General features: G+C 39.5%; 1 protein-coding gene across 1 annotated transcript; it reads right to left on the bottom strand.

The window, feature by feature from the left end:
- Window positions 1-436: 436 nt before the first annotated feature.
- On the bottom strand, window positions 437-729 carry LOC118883640 (thymosin beta-10-like). Its single transcript, XM_036830673.1, has one exon. It carries the CDS (start codon window positions 693-695, stop codon window positions 567-569), a length of 129 nt encoding a protein of 42 aa, XP_036686568.1. The 5' UTR covers window positions 696-729; the 3' UTR covers window positions 437-566.
- Between the last annotated feature and the right edge of the window lie 1,169 nt (window positions 730-1,898).

Genomic DNA, 1,898 nt, shown 5'->3' with positions numbered 1-1,898 from the left:
CTAGGACAATGAGTGTACAAATATCTCTTCAAGACCATGCTTTCAATTCTTTTGAGTGTATCCCCAAATGTAGACTTGGTGGATCATATGGAAATTCTATTTTTAATTTTTTGAGGAACCACCATACTCTTTTCCACAGTGACTGCACTATTTTACATTCTCATTAATAGTGTGCAAGGGTTCTAATTTCTTTACATCCTTTTCAACAGTTGTTCTTTCCTTTTTTTTTTTTTTTTCCTTTTTCTTTTTATAGTAGCCACCTTAATGGGTATGAGGTGGATGTCTCATTGTGGGTTTTTTTTTTTTCTTCCATGCCACGAGGTGTGTTTTATTTTCATTAATCATACAAATAATTTTCTATAATAGCCCAGGGCAAACCGAGAATTTAGCAGTCCGATTGGAGGGTCCCCTCAGACACCCACAGGCCAGTGGCATCGGCACGGAGTGCCCAGGTTCACAGTGCAGCTTGTTGCTCGTGTCCATCTTGCAGGTGGCTCTTCCTCCACATCATGACTAGGGTCTCCAAAATGATGGGGGTGGAGAATCCTCCAGGTTGTTAGGAAATTTCACTTCGCTTGCTTCTCCTGCTCAATGGTCTCTTTGGTTGGCAGGGTGTTCTTCTCCTGCGTCTCCATCGTCTTCAGCTTGGCCTTATCGAAGCCGGCAATTTCCGCCATGTCGGGCTTGTCTGCCATTTCTTAAAACAGTCCGAGAACTGTCACTCTAAGCCTGCGGTCCCGGTGCTCCCACTCGTGTCACTGCAGCAAGAGACTCATTGTGGTTTTGATTTGCATTTCCCTAATGACTAGAGATGTTGTATATCTTTTCATGTGCTTATTGGCCATTCATATATCTTCTCTGGAGAAATGTCTATTCAGGTTCTTTACTCATTTTTGAATCAGGTTGTTTTTGTTACTGTTGTTGTTCTTGAATCTTAGGAGTTGTCTGTATATTTTGGATTTTAACTCATTGTCAGATATATGGTTTGCAAATATTTCCTCCCATTCCATGGGTTGTCTTTTCACTCTGTTGATTGTGTCCTTGATACACAGACGTTTTAAATTTTGATGTAGTCCAATTTATCTATTTTAACTTTGGTTGGCTGTACCTTTGGTGTCATATCTGATGGGGTTCAGAACATGCTACACTAAAATATGGCACCTTGGCATATTTAATCTTTTAAGTTGAAGGATCTTGACAAAACAGCAGAAGTAGGAAGGTTACTTTGACCCTCCCCTAACCTTTCACCCCTGAAGTAGGTCATAAAGTCCTTATGTGAGAAGTGGTTTCCCTATATGAAGCAAAGGAGCATCCTTATCTCCAAAGACAACGGGATGCCACCAAAAATCCAAATAGGCCTTGCTAAGTTTCCCCCAGTTTACTATACTCACCTCATACTCCTTGCCCTATTATATTTCTCTATGACTAGACACTCTTCATCAAACCTAGCATAAAAATACTCAGGTTTAACTGTTTCTTCAGATCTTGATTTCCTTATATTAAATAAATATGTATGCTTTCTACTGTTACTCTGTCTTGGTCAGTTTAATTTTCAAACCCAGCCAGGGATCCCAAGAATGTGGAGGAAAAATTTTTTTCCCCTAAATTTGCTAGAAATTACTGCCAAATGCAATGTCATGAAGCTTTTCCTCTGTGTTTTCTTCTAAGACTTTTATAGTTTTTGGCCTCACATTTAGATCTTTGATCCATTTTGAGTTAATTTTTGTGTATGGTACACGGTAAGGGTACAACTTCGTTCTTTTGCATGTGGATATCCAGTTTTCCCAAAATCATTTTGAAAAGCTGTCTTCTTTCCCATTGAATGGTCTTGGCTCCCTCATCAGGAATCAAGTGACTGTGATTGTGAGGGTTTATTTCTGGGCTCTCTAATTCTATTC

This window comes from Balaenoptera musculus, chromosome 17 (genome assembly GCF_009873245.2).
Source record: "Balaenoptera musculus isolate JJ_BM4_2016_0621 chromosome 17, mBalMus1.pri.v3, whole genome shotgun sequence".
In the NCBI taxonomy this organism is placed as follows: Eukaryota; Metazoa; Chordata; class Mammalia; order Artiodactyla; family Balaenopteridae; genus Balaenoptera; species Balaenoptera musculus.
Note: the sequence above shows the minus strand (reverse complement) of the source record. Positions and strands in the feature narration are given on the sequence as shown.